This window comes from Manis javanica, chromosome X (genome assembly GCF_040802235.1).
Source record: "Manis javanica isolate MJ-LG chromosome X, MJ_LKY, whole genome shotgun sequence".
Lineage (NCBI taxonomy): Eukaryota > Metazoa > Chordata > Mammalia > Pholidota > Manidae > Manis > Manis javanica.
Window position 1 is genome coordinate 28194921 of NC_133174.1, and position 14800 is coordinate 28209720.

At 37.2% G+C, this 14800-nt stretch overlaps 1 protein-coding gene across 1 annotated transcript in view; it reads left to right on the forward strand.

Moving 5' to 3' along the window:
* Window positions 1-1079: 1079 nt before the first annotated feature.
* CFAP47 (cilia and flagella associated protein 47) overlaps window positions 1080-14800 on the forward strand; it is a 489967-nt gene continuing 476246 nt past the window's right edge. Inside the window, exons 1-4 of the mRNA XM_073227718.1 lie at window positions 1080-1311; window positions 4925-5076; window positions 10884-10999; window positions 14537-14675. Of these exons, the coding sequence (XP_073083819.1) occupies window positions 1117-1311; window positions 4925-5076; window positions 10884-10999; window positions 14537-14675 (602 nt within the window). The 5' untranslated portion in view covers window positions 1080-1116. The remainder of the gene's footprint in view (window positions 1312-4924; window positions 5077-10883; window positions 11000-14536; window positions 14676-14800) is intronic.

The window sequence follows — 14800 nt, forward strand, 5'->3', positions numbered from 1 at the left end:
AGCAAGAAGGAAATGAAAGCAAAAACTATATATTTTATTTAAGTTTACATATTTATATATATTTTATGTGAGTATATATGTTATCTAAGTTTATATATTTATATATTTTTAATTTGCATATATATTTATATTAAAAATAAATGTATACTTACATGTTTATGTAAATGTAAGTATCTGTATATAAAATGCCCTATAATTACATGAATATATACTGCAATGCTTGTCTCCAAATTAATAAAGGTCTGTAGCAGAAGCGTGTTGTAAAGTTGTGGTAGGAGGCAGATTTAAGGCAGGGAAATACCACCCACCTGATACGTTTTGAAACCCTAAGACCATCACAGCAGATGAAGGATGAGGATAGTAGGGATTGGGCAGTGTGAATCCTGGCTTGTTGGAAGGGTGCTTATCCAGTTGTGAATATGTTTGATGTCAGTCTTCTGAACAGCACCTTGGTTTCACAAACGAAGAAACGTTAATACCTGGAAGAGTTAACAAAGTTCCTAAACTGCTCTACTGTGTGTGTGGTTCCTGGACCTGCAGCATTGGAATAACCTGGCACCTTGTTACAAATACAGATTCTTAGGCCCTGCTCCAAGTCTGCTGAAACGGAATCTGCATTTTAACAAAAGACCCAGAGGGTTACTATCACATTTTAAGAAACGCTACCTCAAAGGCCACTGAGCAGGGCACCTATGGGGACCTGAGTCTGCTCCCATTGAATGCCTCTGTTTCTTGTACACACTGCTGCTTTAATAGACCCCGTGGGCACATTACTTCCACTGCTCTTTAAGATGAGTCTTGAGAGAGGTCCAGGAAAATACCTACTCCGTCAATGCCATCTTAAAACCCTGCCAGGCCCTGGCAAAATAAGATACCCCTGGGATTTGGACTGCCAGAACACGTTTTCCAGCTGCTTTGGTGACAGCTTCGACCCCTGGGTTCTTTCCCCAGATGCCTGTGTTTTCTATTCTGGTCGCCAACTCGCGCGGCTTGGGCGGCGACAATTGCTTCCGGGTTCGGAGCTCGCGCGCGGCGTCCGTCGGTTGCCTAGCGACGATGCTCGCGCTAGGTGGGTGTGCGTCAAGTCCGCTACGACTTGCTGGCTACCGACCGACCATGGACTCCCAGAGGGGCTCCCTCCTACCCCGGGACGGGGAGACCCCGGAAAAGGAGATACAGCTGCGGGTGACCCCATTGGAGCTGAAGTTTCTGGACGCGCTGGCCGGCAAGGTGTACCGCCTTCCAATTACTGTACACAATCTCGGCCGTTGCAACCAAAAGATTCGGTTTCAGGAGCCGGCCAAACCACAGGTAACACACTCAGGGGTGCTGGAGCAAAGCCTCAGGAGCGCCAGGGCTCTGAGAACTCCTCCCCATCTGGGCACCTGCCTTGTCAGGGGGAGTGGACACCTGGCTCCTTCGGGAATGGGGGCAGGATTGAGCTTCCAGGGGAGCGGCGATTTAGGTGACACTATATGTGTGTGCTCGCCTTTTTGTGTTTGTTTCATTTTTCCTTGGTGTTGGGAGACAGGGTGGGGAAAAGGCAATCTGGAACCTCCCAATTTCTTCATTTTGGGTTTGGAAAGAGCGGCAGAGTGTTCCACGTTTGTCTTCTCTTAATAGCCCAGAATAGAATTACATCAACAAAATTCTCATTAACTACCCTTTGAATCATAAAGTGCCTGATTACTCCAGATACTGTAGTATAATGGAAAGTTTTCTATGTCATATTTTAGCAGACATTTATGGAGCACCTACTATATAATAGGCAGTAGGTTTAGGAATGTAAGATGGACCCAGCCCTGCCCTCAGAGGACTTGAAACTCTGAGAGGCTGGCGCCATCTTCTGATTTAAAACTTGGCAGAATTTCATCTCTGGCGCACTGTTATTTTAGATCACGTGATCTATGATCACCTGTTACCAGAGAGACTTTTGGTATAGGTAAGGTGAAAAGAATTTTTGATTTACAAGTGATAAATAACTTAATTTTTCCTAATGATATTCCTAATAATAAATAGTATTGAATGCAGCTGGAGCTATATGTATTGAAGTGGAAAGGTATGTATGATTTTTTTTGTTAAATTCCATATATTCATATATGCATGAAAGAGTACAGTAGTGATTAGAAAGGGATTGAGAAAAAGGGCTTTCGTATTCTACTTTTTACACTTTTGAAAAACTGATGTACTATTTATCTACCCTAAAGTGTAGAAATCTTGAATGTAAAGCTTAATGAATTTTTATATATGTACACACCCATGTAACCACCACTTGGGTCAGAATAGAATTTTCCAGCACTCGAAGAATGCTCCCTACAGTACTGGGAGTAATCACTGCGTGAAGGTAGCCACTATACTGGTTTCTAACACCAGAGACTAGTTTTGCCTGTTCTTGAGTTTTATATAAATGGAATTGTTCTTATTCATTTTTATATTTGCATGTTTTAACAATAGTAATGTTTATTTTGTAATAAAATAGTAAATCACAAGAGACTATTAATTACTCTTTAAATCAAAAAGTACCTGACCAATACTATAAAATTAGGGAAAAAGTACATTATGTCATTACCTTACCACATATTTACTGAACAGCTGAATGTGTATTTGAAAATACTGTCTTTTAAAACTCAAGATAGCAGTACATCCCAAATGTGGGCACACACTATTTTATGGATGTGCAGCAAACGCTTGCATGGGTGGTTTTATTCAGTCAGAGGAAAAATGATATAATTTGTTTTGTTTTGGCTTGTGTCTAGAGTTGTAAAGGTAACTATTTAGACCACAGGTCTAGACAGCCTTACTAGTTAGAGGCCAAAGCCGTGAGCCCAGTATCAGCGTGAACCTGTCTTTGTTGGAAGACAATGATGTACACTCCTGATCCTTCATAGGCGTAAAGAGAATTAGGAAAGAGATGGATTAGCAAAAAATGCATTAACTACCTTGGAAATAAAAATATATTTAAAAAAAATAAAACCAAAGTGCTATGTAAAGAGCATTGTCATCATCACTGTTAAAATTACTTACAAAATGATTCTCCTAACATACAGTAGTACTTGTTTTTCACCCTGGCTCAAGACCCAACATTGTCTTTGTACTGAGTACCTACTGTGTGCCATATGCAGTGATACATTCCATCTACTGTAATCGCTGGTAGAAAATAAAGAAGACATAGCTCCTCAGTGTTTTGCTAACTCGTGTGGCCTCTGGTTCAGCCAGGCCAGGCTTACTTGTGATTGGCTCCTTACCCCCATGGATCACCCTTCCCTTTCTTTTGACCCATGTTTTCAGTCCTCCCTTTTCTTCAAGAATCACCCCTTTCCAAATTCCACCCATCTTTAAGGGTCAAAGTGAATTCTAATGGTCTCTATAAGTCTTCTCTCTTATATTATCTCCAAATTATTTCTTCCCTACTTGATACCAATTGCATTTACAGACATTTATTATAGTTGGGACTTGTGTCCTGATGACTCCCAAGTGGGGGTGGCACATTACACACCTTTGCATACCACTGATTGCTCAGCAACTTGAAGTTTGACCCAAAGCATATGCTGCTAAAGCCCTGGTTTCCTGTTTTAAAGACAGAGCTCTTTAAAGGATGATAGTCAAACCTAATACGTTGATGGCCAGCACTCAAAGGCTCATGTGGGGAACAATCTATCCCTTGTTTTCTTATGATTCTGTAATTGCAGGGGGCCTGAGAGTTAGACTGTGGTAATTGTGAGGTGTGAGAATTATTATTTGCTGGAAGTGTGAAGCTTTCAGACCAGTGGTATCAACAAGTCACTCCTCTATCTTTCATTGCTGGAAAGCACTGCTTAGACTCAGCCTCGCATTAAAAGCCCTGAATGATAGTTAATTTCAACATGACCTCCATTACTACTGATTGAAGCTCTTTGCTGAGCAAGGCTAGCTTTTTAGCTGCCTACAGAGACACCATTTTGCTTATTTTGTTCTCTGCTTGTGTGTGAGCTATTCCTGCCTCCACAGGGAGCCCCTTACTTGCTTCTTCAACACCTCTTCTATCTGTCCTCTATGCCTGGACCAAGTACACTCCTTGTAGCCCCCAGTAACTGTGTTCTCTTATTTATTTTCTGGATACTTGTGTCTGCATTACTCATATAACAGTTAGTCCCTGGTATTAACTTTTAAGGGGTATATAGATGGCTGCTTAAGGAGATTGTGTATTCAGGAGAGGGAATCTTTCCAGTTGTGGGTTAAGTTTTAGAGTAAAATGGATATGTGTTTTGAATCCTCATTGTCACTGACCTTGGATATTAATTACATTCTACACTCTACAGGTCCCAGTTTCCTCATCTGTATGTTGGGAGCCTTAATATCCGCATTATAGGACTGTCAAAATGCATGCAGTGACAGAACAGATGTGGAATACTTAACTTATTATAAGTGCTTAATAGGTAGCACTTCTCTTCCTTCCTATTTTTTCCTGGGCTCTAGCAGATGGCTTACAAAAGCAAAAGTATTTTTTTTTCCTCTTTGGTCCATTCCTTTTTTATATTTCCTCCAAGGTATGAAGTCTAAGTCCCCATGCTGAAAGTATAAAAAATGATCTATGTATGTGTATATGCAGGAGTGTGTGTATTTCATAGGTATATATGACTGAGCAACATTTTTATTAGATTGCTCTTCCTTTTTTTTCTGTATTTAAGTTTTACTTCTAAAGGAGTCCATGAACAGTTACACATTTCTTAACTGACTGCATTGTCAGTTTCAATCCATGTAACATGTCTGAAGGATCTAGAATCTGATAGGTATAGAGTTATTAAGTCTTTGCCTTTAGGGCAGGAATAGCACCCATGTCTTGATATAGCGCTTAAAATAATGTGCACTCCCAACTATAGTTGCTCACATTATTTCCTCATTAGGTGTTAAGATGTCTAATTTGATTTTTTTTCTCCCACTGAAGTTCAAACTGATTTTGAACAATCTGTATAAAGAACTTGCTTCTGGGCTTCATATGACAGCTATGGTAGAATATCATCCTGAAAAAGATGAAGACACTTTTGACCAACTACTTATTTCAATAGGAAATAAAACAATAGAGATCCCTCTAATTGGGTAGGTATTCTTTATATTTCATGCTAACATTTTTGAGCACTCTTCAAATAAAAATAAGAATCAAAGTACTGTTCTATATTTTCTCTAATAGGGCTTGTTGTAGCTATAGTTTCCTTTAAGCTGAACTTAAAGGACAAAGTTTTAACAAATTGTGTTGTTCAAAACAAATGGAAGACTAGTTTTCTGGTATTTTTATTTAATTAGAATAACTTAAAAACATTCAATAGTTGCACGCATTTTTTTTCTCGACCTCACATCCTATTTTCTTCCCATCATATTTTTTTTGTATCTTTTGACAGTAATCATGAAAGAAAACTCTTTTTCCTATCTTCACAGTCCCACTTTCTATTCTCACTTCAACAAACTCTGATAGGATGCCTTCCTAAGCTTTCCAATGAAACAGCTCTCACATATTGCCAATCTATTGATAACTCCTCTGTCTCTATGTTACTCCACATCTCAGCAGCATTAGAAATAGTTAACCATGATTGCCTTTTTGGGCCACTTCATTCTCCATTCTCTGACTTTCCTGCTACTATAGTTCTTCATCGGCTGCTCTTTCTCATCACACTTTCTTTTTTCTTAATTGGAATATGATTTACATATAACATTGTGTAAGTTTAAGTTGTACAACATGTTGATGCAATACATTTATGAATTGCAGTATGTTTATCACCCACCATAACATTAGCTAACAACACTATCACATTACATAATTGTTTCTTTTTTGTGGTGGAAACAATTAAGATCTAGTTTCTTAGCAAGTTTGAAGTTGATAATGCAGTATTGTTGACTATAATCACTATGCTGTACATTAGCTCTCCAGGACTTATTTATCTACTAGTTCCTAGTTTGTACCATTAAAGAGCATGTCCCCAATTCCATCATGCTCAGCTTCCGGCAACTACCAGTCTACTGTCTGTTTTTATGGTGAATGTATTCTTAAATGGATTACGGTGGCTCTGTATTCACATTTTAATATACTTGTTATTTAATAGTAAATTATTGTATATACTTCACTGAATTTTAAGTAATTCAGATGTTTGCCTTCAAAAAAATAAAAATAGTGCTCTTTGGAGATTGGTTGAAAAATGTGGACTGATATAATGAATATAACACAGAGCTAAGTAACTGATTTGGAGATTAACTTTGATACAAATTATTTGACCAGGATATTATCATTTTCATTTTATACTGAAAAATGTATGGTTCTGTTCATTGTGAAATTACCTGTTAAAGTTAGAGTCACAATTTAAAAGTTTTTTTATTCATATGCGTGTGTGTGATCCTCCTTTTCCCCAACAAAATGCCATTCCATAGATGTGATTTCTTTTGTTGCTATTTGTCCAACACCAACAGAATTAATTTTGGAATATTAATATTAATATTGGCATTAGACATATGCCTGTGTATAACTCCCCTTGTGTTTTTCTCATTTTTGTAAACTAAATTTAGATCCGCAATTATTTTGGGTCTCCATGTTATTGAGAAGTTCGGATTTAGCACAACAGCCCATTCTGCATAGGATTCACTTGACACATGTTAGGAAAGGAATAAGCTATTAACCTACTACAAATATTTACTTTACATTTTATAATTTATTTTAAATAGGGCCAGTTTTGGTCCATTCTGCATATTGACATAACTATGACTAACACTCAGATTTGTTTGTTTGTACTATATGTGGAGAGAAATGTTGAAGATGCCTCTCTGCCTTTGAAACAGGGATTTTGTCTTGTCCCCCTATTGTGTGCCCTTTCTCATCAGAGTCAGATGCAACCTAAGGACAACACTTCCCCCTTACAGTGTTATGAACAGGGCTGCAAGAAAGGGGTGTGTGTGTGTGGATGTGTGTGTGTGTGTGTGTGTGTGTGTGTGTGTGTGTGTGTGTGTGTGTGTGTGTAGGTGTGTAGGTGTGTGAGGGTGGGGCAGGGGGAAGAGTTTGCTGCTTATATGTCTATTTTTTTAAAAAAATTCAGATGATTGAAAGAGTCACATGCAATTTTAAGAAGTAATTCCTTGTGCGTTTTTCCCAGTTTTCTCCAATAGTATCATTTTGTAAAACTATAGGATAATACCACGACTAGGAAACTGACATTGATACAATCCACCTGTCTTATTCAGATTGTCACAGCTTTACTTAAACTGCTGTGTGTATGTGTGTGTCATGTTAAGCTTTTAAATTCTATACAGTTTTATTGTATAGGGTCTTGTGTGTAGGGTTGTATCTACCACCACCATCAAGATACTGAGCAGTGCCAATACCACAAGGATCTCTCCTGTTGGTTAATAACTACACCCACCTCCCTTGTGCCTCACTCCCTCCATTCCTAAAATGGAAACCACTGCTCTGTCTTCTCTTTCTAAATTTAATTTGTCTTCTCAAATATGTGATATAACCTTTTAGGATTGACTTTTTCACTCTGCAAAATTCCCTGGAGAGTCAACCAAGTTGTTGAATATATCAATAGTTTGTTCCTTTTTATTGTTGAGTGGTATAGCATGGTGTGTATATACCACAGTTTTGTTTAGCCATTGACCTGTTGAAGGATATCAGGGCTGATTCCGCTTTTTGGCTTTTACAATAAAGCTGCTGTGAACATTCATGTACAAGTTTTGTGTGAACATATGTTTTCATTTCTCTGGGATAAATGCCCAGGCATGCAGTTGCTCGGTCATAATGGTCATTGCATATTTAGTTTAAAAGAAAATCCCAAATTTCTTTTCAGAGTGGCTCTACTATTTTACATTCCAGTGAGCAAAGTATGAGTAATACACTTTTTTGACATCTTCACCAGCATTTGCTGCTGTCACTATTTTTTAACTTTAGCCATTTTGATTGTGGAATCTCCTTATAGTTTAATTTGCATTTCCCTGTTCCAGCAGTCCTGGTGTTGCAAACAACCAGCTCTCTTTCTCATTACCTTTTACCTTCTCCTTTGCTTGCCTCTTGCACCATTTCTAGGGCTTACAGTTACGTTCATTGGAGAGGAACATAGGAAATGGATTTATGCAGTTTTGTCTGGAAACTAGAAGTTTGTGTTATCTGGTCTTCCAAAAGTATACTCACAGAGAAATGATATAATCAGTGATTTTGAGCCCTTTTTTTTCATTTATTCTTAAAACCTATGTCTCATTTGCTCATTTAAAAATTTCTAACGTTTTCCATTATGAGTTTGAATCAATGAAAGATCTAATGGCTTATATATAAGAGTTATATGCCTCTTTCAAATGTATCCAGTAAAAAGGGAAATATCATAGTAATTTGTAAACAGTTGAAAAGTTTACCTCATCTCTTTTTTCCCATCAAATTTGTATTTCCATTTCATTTATCACCATAGTATCATATCTGAATGCATTACATTTTTATACTTAGAAGTTTTTTTACTAATCAACAAAAGACTATAGAAATTTGTTTATAATTTATGCATGTATGTAAATGTATATGTACATATGAACATATATAAGCAGTATGTACCTAGATTTACTATAATTGTAAATCCATATGTTTTTAAAGCTTCTTATGAATTATATTAATGCAAATTAATTTTAACTCCATACATAAATTAGTAAATTTGATACTTTTAAATTTTCATATTTTTTCCTATTCAAAAATTGAGATATAATTGACATGTAACATGGTGTAAATTCAAGGTGTCCACCATGTTGATTTGGTACATTTACATATTGCAAGTAGTTACTACCGTGGTGTTAGGTAATACCTCCTATCACATCACATACTTACCATTTCATTTTTGGTGAGAACATTTGAGATGTAGTCTCTTAGTAACTTTCAAATATATAATACAGTATCGTCAACTATAAGCACAAAGCTGTGGATTAGATCCCCAGAACTTACTTATCTTCTAACTGCAAGTTTGTACCCTTTGACCAATATCTCCACAATTGCTGCATCTCCCAGCTCCTGATAACAGCCATTCTCTTCTCTGTTAACATAGAAAGTAAAATATTATTGGAAATATTTTTCTTAATCAGATGGAAGAGAAACCAATAGGAAAGCCAGAAAAGCTGTTATATATTACTGTATTACCAGGCCCTTACTACTACTAAAGTAAACCATGTATATCTATGGGCATGCATGTATATATATGTGTGTGTGTGTGTGTATATATGTGAGAATATTCTTCAGAAATTATTCTTAAGATACTTTTCTGCATCCAGCTAGAGAAATAATTTGAAAATATGTTTGGCCTCACCTCTTTTTTTTCTTTGTATATATATATTTTTTATTGTCTTATCATTAATATGCAATCACATGAGCAGCATTGTGGTTACTTGATTCCCCCCATTATCAAGTCCCCACCACAGACCCCATTACAGTCACTGTCCATCAGCATAGTAAGATGCTATAGAGTCACTACTTGTCTTCTCTGTGCTATAATTCCTTCTCCATGCCCCCCACCTATGTTATGTGTGCTAATCGTAATGTCCCTTATTCCCCTTATCCCTCCCTTCCTCCACACCCTCCCCAGTCCCTTTCCCTTTGGCAACTATTAGTCCATTCTTGGGTTCTGTGAGTCTGCTGCTGTTTTGTTCCTTCAGTTTTTGCTTTGTTCTTATGCTCCACAGATGAGTGAAATCATTTGGTACTTGTCTTTCTCCACCTGGCTTATTTCACTGAGCATAATACCCTCTAGCTCCATCAATGTTGGCTTCGCCTCTTACGTTCTTTGTGAAACAAGTTCCTCTTTTAGATCCTGTAAACTATTAATACAATTCTGTACACTAAGGTCATTGATCTTTCCTTTCCTGTCACAAGACTAAAGTGTCTTTATGAGAAGAGCATGGATATTCCTTACAAGAAGCAACATATATAGGACATTCCTGGCTGATCTCTGGAATGTCTACACTTATCCAATAATACACAAATGCTCACATTTCAACACAGATCCCAGAAAGAAGTCCCAGAGCACCAGTACATAAAGCAGTATTTGTGAATGTTTTGTTCAGGAATTCTTATTTATGTTTTAGTGTGCTTATATATATATATATATTTATATTTTGGAGGTTGTATCCTATGTGGAGTAAATAAATTAATTCATGGGTCTGGTACATTACCTAAGGACTCAATAAAGATCAGTTATTACTATGTTTATTATTGAAATTGTTACTGTTGTAAGGTTTCTAAGGGTAGTATCCTTGAAGTCTAACAAAATAGAGTCAAGGCTAAGTTCACCAATGTTATTTCCACATAATTACTTAGATAAATCACAGAGGCTTTTTTAAGTCTTTGGCTCTTTGTTTGTTACTTGGGAGCCATAATACATACCTTTCAAGATTTTTTTAGTATCAAATAAGATAGTATACTTAATGGTGCTTTATAAATTATAAATTATTATCCAAAAATAAATATATGTATTATACTGGGTTTTTAAAACCTGTACAAAATCATATACTACAGATATGAGCTCTTTGACTTAGAGACACACTTGAAAAATCAATTGTATCTTTTTGTGCTTAGACCTTGTTTTAGTCCCCAAGTGATATTTTTTAGCATCACACCTTCTTTTATTTCATCAGATTTGGCATCATCCAAACTTCTTTACTTGTTAAGATTGGTTCCACCCTTTTTGAGAAGGGACAAAAGAATGTATTATAGGCTTAGGTGGAGATTCCAAAACAGTGTTCCAAATATGTTTTGAGCAACAAAATATTGAGATATGTGGGTAGCCACTCAAGATGAGTACTTGAGAGGATATACCATATCCTTAGATGCATAAAGTAGATTTAACTCTGAAATTATAATCATTAAAATTAATTATGTGGTCCTTTTTCTCCTCCCCTAGGTTGATTCCATCTTGTCAATTAGAAATCGAGTCAGAAGTGAATTTTGGCACACTGGTTACCAATAGTAAAGTATATTGTAAAGAGGTTCATATCACTAACCATGGCAGAGTTCCAGGTAAATACTTTCTGTCATATAAATTAACTTACACTTTTGGAAGAACGCTGGTACTATTTGAAATATATACTTTATCTAATTAATAGACTCTCCAATTTATTTTAAAAAAAGATACCCATCATTTGAAGTAGGTCAAACCTGGAGGCCCTTAAATAGGTTGACTGTAAAAGACTGATAGGCAGTGATTCAGGGAAGATGAATCTGTTTCCTGTGATTAACACAGCCTGGCTGTCAGATAATTAGTGATCTCCCTGAGGACAGAAGGCAAGAAGGATCATGGGAATAACATAGTCCTTAGAGCCTTCCAGAGATAGAATCATGGCCCAGTGCCTGACTAGGTATGTGATCTGAATCAAGGATCTTCAAAGACATTGAACTTGATGTTCCTCATTTATAAACTATAGGTAATTACAGGTACTATAGTTCATTATGCATGCACGTAGGTTGCAGTATGGTACTTGACTCATCATAGGGATTCAGTAAATATTTGTACTTTTTCTCTATCATGTTCAACTTTGAATTCACATGGTGGCCCTGAGAGTGCTTTTACTAACCTTCTTTTGAAAGAATAAAAGCTTCCCTCTTGTCCACACTGGATTATTTCTAAGATTCTTTCTGTGACCTAAGAGTTTCCATGAACGCACGTGTATATGCATATGTGCTCATGCCCTCTCTTTATTGTTGATGTACAGTTGGCATACAAATCACTTATCCTTTCACTCTCCTGTTTGGATAATCAGCATCTGGGGTGGCAAGGCTCCCATGTGCTCTCCTTAGGCTCATCACTGGACAAGTCTGTTTATTTTACATGGCTTATGAACAATACTTGCCATAATTAGCCACTGCCATTTGCTTGAAAAAATAAAATACAATAAGCTTTGGTTTATGTGACCCCTCACTCTCCCATATAAAATAGTGGTAAATGATAGCTTGGGGTCCTGGAGTGAGGTCTTCTAGGACCCAAGTCTTGGTTACAACATTGATGGGCTGGGAGGCTCCCGGCAAAGAATTTACACCCCTGGAACATCTATCACCTCACTTACACATTAGAGATAAACACAGTGCCTGCCTCCTGTAGTTGTGGTGATGATTAATAAAATGCTTAGCACACTCTCTGACATATGTGTTCAGTAAATATTAACTGTTGATGTTAGACCTGTTCCTTTTCTACTGCCCCCCTCATCTTCAGTTCTTTTTTGTGGACTGCTGTCCTTTTTCTTGAGGTGCCTTAAATACGAGTGGTCCTTCGGGTTTGCCATGGTCCCTCATGTTTCTTCATTCCACACACTCTCCTAGCCAATTCCTTCCATTCCTGTTACCTTCCTGAAGCCTAGACAGTATTTGCATTTCCTTCAGGTTTCTCAAACTTCCTCAGCTTTTCCCCCAAACTTCTCCTTTTTTCTTTTTCATTAAATGTCACCACCATGTATTTGAGCAAGCCAGAAACTTGGCAAAATCCTGACGCCACCATCTTTTTCACCTCCTACCTCCTCGCTCTCCTGTTGGTTCACTTCCTCATTAGGCAGTAATAATACTACTTTTCTCTGTCCCATTGCCACTTTCTATCACTGACCGAAATTATCTCCATAGCCTCCCTTTACCTCTTTCCAGTTCATTCTTCAAAGGTTGGCCAGTGTCAGAGCTAAAAAGAAACGAAAATTTGATGACAAAAATTCCTTCTTTGACATTCTTCCTTCAATGACACCCTTCCCTTGGGTAATGTCCTTGTTGCTGTTGTTCGCAATTAAAAAATAATCAAATATTTCATTATCACTCATGGTATTAGAGTTTCATAAGACACAGTAATGTTTGTGTGCCCACCGTTTTAATATATGTAGAAGACTGAACAATGTTCTTTTGGCTTTGGCGTTGTTCCTAAAAGGCTTCTGAAACATTCACTTAAATTCTTTTGTCAAATTATGTCAGAGTGGTTACAATGCAACAACCATTTCACCGAGTCAGCCTTAAATGAACTCATACAGTTTTCTTTTTTCTGCAGAATTGACTCAGTAAAATTTATTTGAACGGATATAATTTTACAGATTTTTGGTTTTTGTTATGACAGGAAAAACCTTAACAATACGTCATTAGCATGTCTCTAAAAATGGTTGGATTAACAGATTTTGTTAGTGTGAATTTGCTTTTTCCATCTGGTCCTCTCTGTACTTTAAAAAATGTGTTATTGTCTTTTTATATTTTCAGTACTTTTATTATGCTAATATTTTATTCTCCTGAGTTACTTGAGTATTTTGGAAAATATCACCAAATGTGATTTAAAACTGTTGAATTGGGATTTTGCAAAGCTGTTTATGTTGGCCGCTTAAACCTGTGACTGGCTTCTTCCATTTATTGGACATATTTTGAGCGTTGCTTGGTGCTAGGCCCTGTATGGGGTGCCAGAACCACAGAGATGAAAAAGGGGTAGTATTTGATCTCAAGGTTTGCATGTTCTAATACAGGCACCAAACATTACCATAAATTATGTACCATTTCTGCCTTCAGAATAAGGAATTTCTGTACCGTCCTTGTTGTGTGCTGTTTGATTGTAGAAGCCCATTCCTTTAGCGGTTTCACTGTGTGAAGTGCATTAATTCATTTACAGAGAAGTGGCAGTGGCTGTAAGTGTGTGGCCTGTGGTCAGAAACACCCAAGTGAAAAATCCAGGTCTATTAGTTAGTTATTAGCAGTAGTAGTTGACTATTGCTGTGTAACAAACCAGCCCCACAATTCTGTATCTTACAAAGGCAATTATTTTTAATTGTGCATATGTATGAAGAATAGCTGGAACTTGACTGATCTAAGCCGAGTTCAGCTGGGTAGCTCTGCTTCAAACTGAGGCAGCTGGGGCTGTTGTGTTACTCATTGCGGGTCTCTGAGTTAGCCAGCTAGCTCTGCTCCACATTTCCTTATTCTGGGGTGCACACCAAAGCAACAGCAGCTACTCAAGAGAAACCTTTCTGTGGTAGAAGTGCAAGAAGACAACTGGGGTTGGAGCTGGTATATTGTCACCTCTACCCACATGCTATTGGTCAAAGCAACTCACACGATCAAGCCAAAGTCTGGGGGTTGGAAAACATACTTCATCTATGATAGTGTAATGGCAAGGATGCAGAGAAGGGAGAAAAATTGGGGTCAACAGTCTAATCTACCACAGTAGTTATATATCTTTGGACAAATAACTCAACCTCTCTTAGTTTCTATTATAATATTATAAGTATTATTCTATTTATAAAATAGAGATAATGATTAAACCTATATCATAGGATCATCACAAGGATTAAACAGGATAACATATGCAAAACTCTTAGCATAATTCTGAACACGGTAAGCAGTTAATATATTTTATCTGTTGATGAGGATTGAGTGCAACACCAGGCTCACATTTGTTGGGTGATCCCAAAGACTGGATTAAATCAAAGCTGTGATTTTTGGTCCACTAGACCACCTACTCTGTAATGTGTGTCTATTCCTTACTAACAGTTTGAATGTCACATTGTAGGGATGCAGATGTAAACTATCTGCTCTTGTTCCCCTTAGGCATGTTTAAAGCAGAATATGAGGGCCAGTTACCTATTGCCATTTATCCAACTAAGGGTATTGTGGAGCCGAAGTCATCAGTGATTATTAAAGTGGATTTCTGTGCAGACCAGCCCAGAATCGTAAATGAAGTGGCAAAGTGAGTATATACAAAGTGGTTCTGAATTCTGATATCGTTCTTAATACTTTCATATTTCACTCTTCAGATACACCTGCTGTCTTTGAATGTAAGCTTCTTTGTTCTTTCAGTCAACATTCATTCTC